The 1996-nt window shown below is 22.8% G+C and overlaps 1 protein-coding gene across 1 annotated transcript in view; it reads right to left on the bottom strand.

Moving 5' to 3' along the window:
* The window catches only part of LOC107637286 (polyvinylalcohol dehydrogenase), a 9020-nt gene extending 8512 nt beyond the window's left edge, over positions 1-508 (bottom strand). The window contains exon 1 of the mRNA XM_021122017.1: positions 307-508. Coding sequence (XP_020977676.1) covers positions 307-375 — 69 coding nt within the window. The 5' untranslated portion in view covers positions 376-508. The remainder of the gene's footprint in view (positions 1-306) is intronic.

The raw sequence follows: 1996 nt of genomic DNA, 5'->3' as shown, positions 1-1996 counted from the left end.
GAAAATTAGTTTTTAATTAGTTAATATTAATTATTTTTTTAAAATTACAAAAATTTTCAAGTATTTAAAACTTAAGAATTATAATTTGAAATTTGATATTTACGACTTAAAATTTGTCATTTAAATTTTTTTAAAAAGGTTAATTAATATTGACATAAAAGTTTGACTTTTTAGTTGAATTTTTATCTAATGGATAAGAACAAAAAAATTTCATAATAAATCGATGAGAATGAAAATTAATTTGAAGCAATTAAGTATATAGTACAGCGAAACAAATTAAAATTGTTACATAGTATATATCCTTACATTAAGAGCTTCGGATAATGAAGTTGCTAATAGGCAGAAAACAAACACCGAGATTACAAAGCTGGCCATTTGCTTCAAATAACGATGCAACTCAAATGTAACCGTGAAAGTATTCAAAGTGTTTTCCACCCTCTAATTTGCTCATATATCGTTGTAGGACCTAGACATTGCTTCAATTGATACATCTAACTCATGCACCAAAGGCCTCCTTTTATAGGCTCCAAAAACAAGCACCATAGTGCAAGCTATCACCACCTATTGGAAGTGCCAAATTTCTTCCAAGTACGGTGTCTAATTTTCTTTGAATTTTCTTTTACGGTGAAAACTTAAGTGCAGTCAATTTCATGTGAAGTTGATAGTTGAGAGCCGTTAAATAATTTAAATAATTTGACTAAATTTTTATCTAACAATTCTCAATTATCAATTTTACGTGAAGTTGACTCCACCTGAATTTCAATTTTCTTTTATTTCGTTAGTGTAATATTATAAAGAGGGTATGATATAAGAGTGTTGCGAGGAATAAATAGTTAAATACTAATTTTAATTAGATAGACCCTTTAGTACTCATTAGTTTTATATAGCTAGAATGGTAAATGCGGTTAAGTTCTAAGAATTTAAAATTTTCAATGTATCGAAGGAATTAAAGTTAATAATTAATGACGTCTTTGTCATAATATATGTAATAAAATCACGTTTTTTTAATTTAAATTAATAAAACAAGACACATAAATAATTATATATTTAACACATCTCTTTCAAATAATTTTTTTTTATATTTTGCTTGAATATTTATATAGATATTTTTTTTCTTTTTTATTTGTTATATACTATTTTTTTTTCTTTAAAAGTTAATAAAAATAAAATTCTAATTTTTTTAATCATATAACTTTTATTATTATATCATAAAATTATTTTTTTTAAATTAAATTAATAAAAAATTATATAAATAATTATATCCCTATCAATATAATGTAAAGAATTTACGCCTTGCTGCCAATGATGAAAAAGACATTACCTTTTTTTTACACGGATGCATGCATAATAATTATTTGATCATCCATATCTCTTTGTATATAAAATCAAAAGTCAACTTTAATAATAAAATGAGCAAAATATTCTGTGATATAAAAATTAAAGAATATGTTTAAAGATTATGAGACTCAATTTATTTTACCAAAATAGTGGGCTATTTTCATTCAGTGACATGTATACATATAGAACACTCAACAGTGACGACTGACGACACAAAAATAAAGAATTCTTTTCCTACTTTTATAAGATACAAGAGTCTCATTAGTTTAAAGTTTAAACTTTAAAGTGCTGCAATTTCTTTCATAGCATTTTATTACTCTTTTTATTTCAATATATTATTTATCATGTTTTACACAAATTTAAATTTTAAAATAAATTTTCGTTTCTAATTACAGATTGATTATTTTCAAAACACTCTTAATTTAGTTATGATAACTAAGTAACTATTAATCATATATTTATTTTTATTTTATTTTACAAGTATGATCGTATATATATATTTGAGAAATCAATTAGATAAGGATAATATTTTTCAACTTTTAGATTGCGAAAAATATAATAATTTTTTCTATTAATTCTGTCTAGAAATGCAACACATTATTAGGTATCGTAATTTTTATACAGTTTTTACTTTTTTTGCATAAAATAAATTATGATT

The sequence above is a fragment of the Arachis ipaensis genome, chromosome B04 (assembly GCF_000816755.2).
Source record: "Arachis ipaensis cultivar K30076 chromosome B04, Araip1.1, whole genome shotgun sequence".
NCBI classification, from domain to species: Eukaryota; Viridiplantae; Streptophyta; class Magnoliopsida; order Fabales; family Fabaceae; genus Arachis; species Arachis ipaensis.
This window is presented reverse-complemented; position numbering and strand designations above follow the sequence as displayed.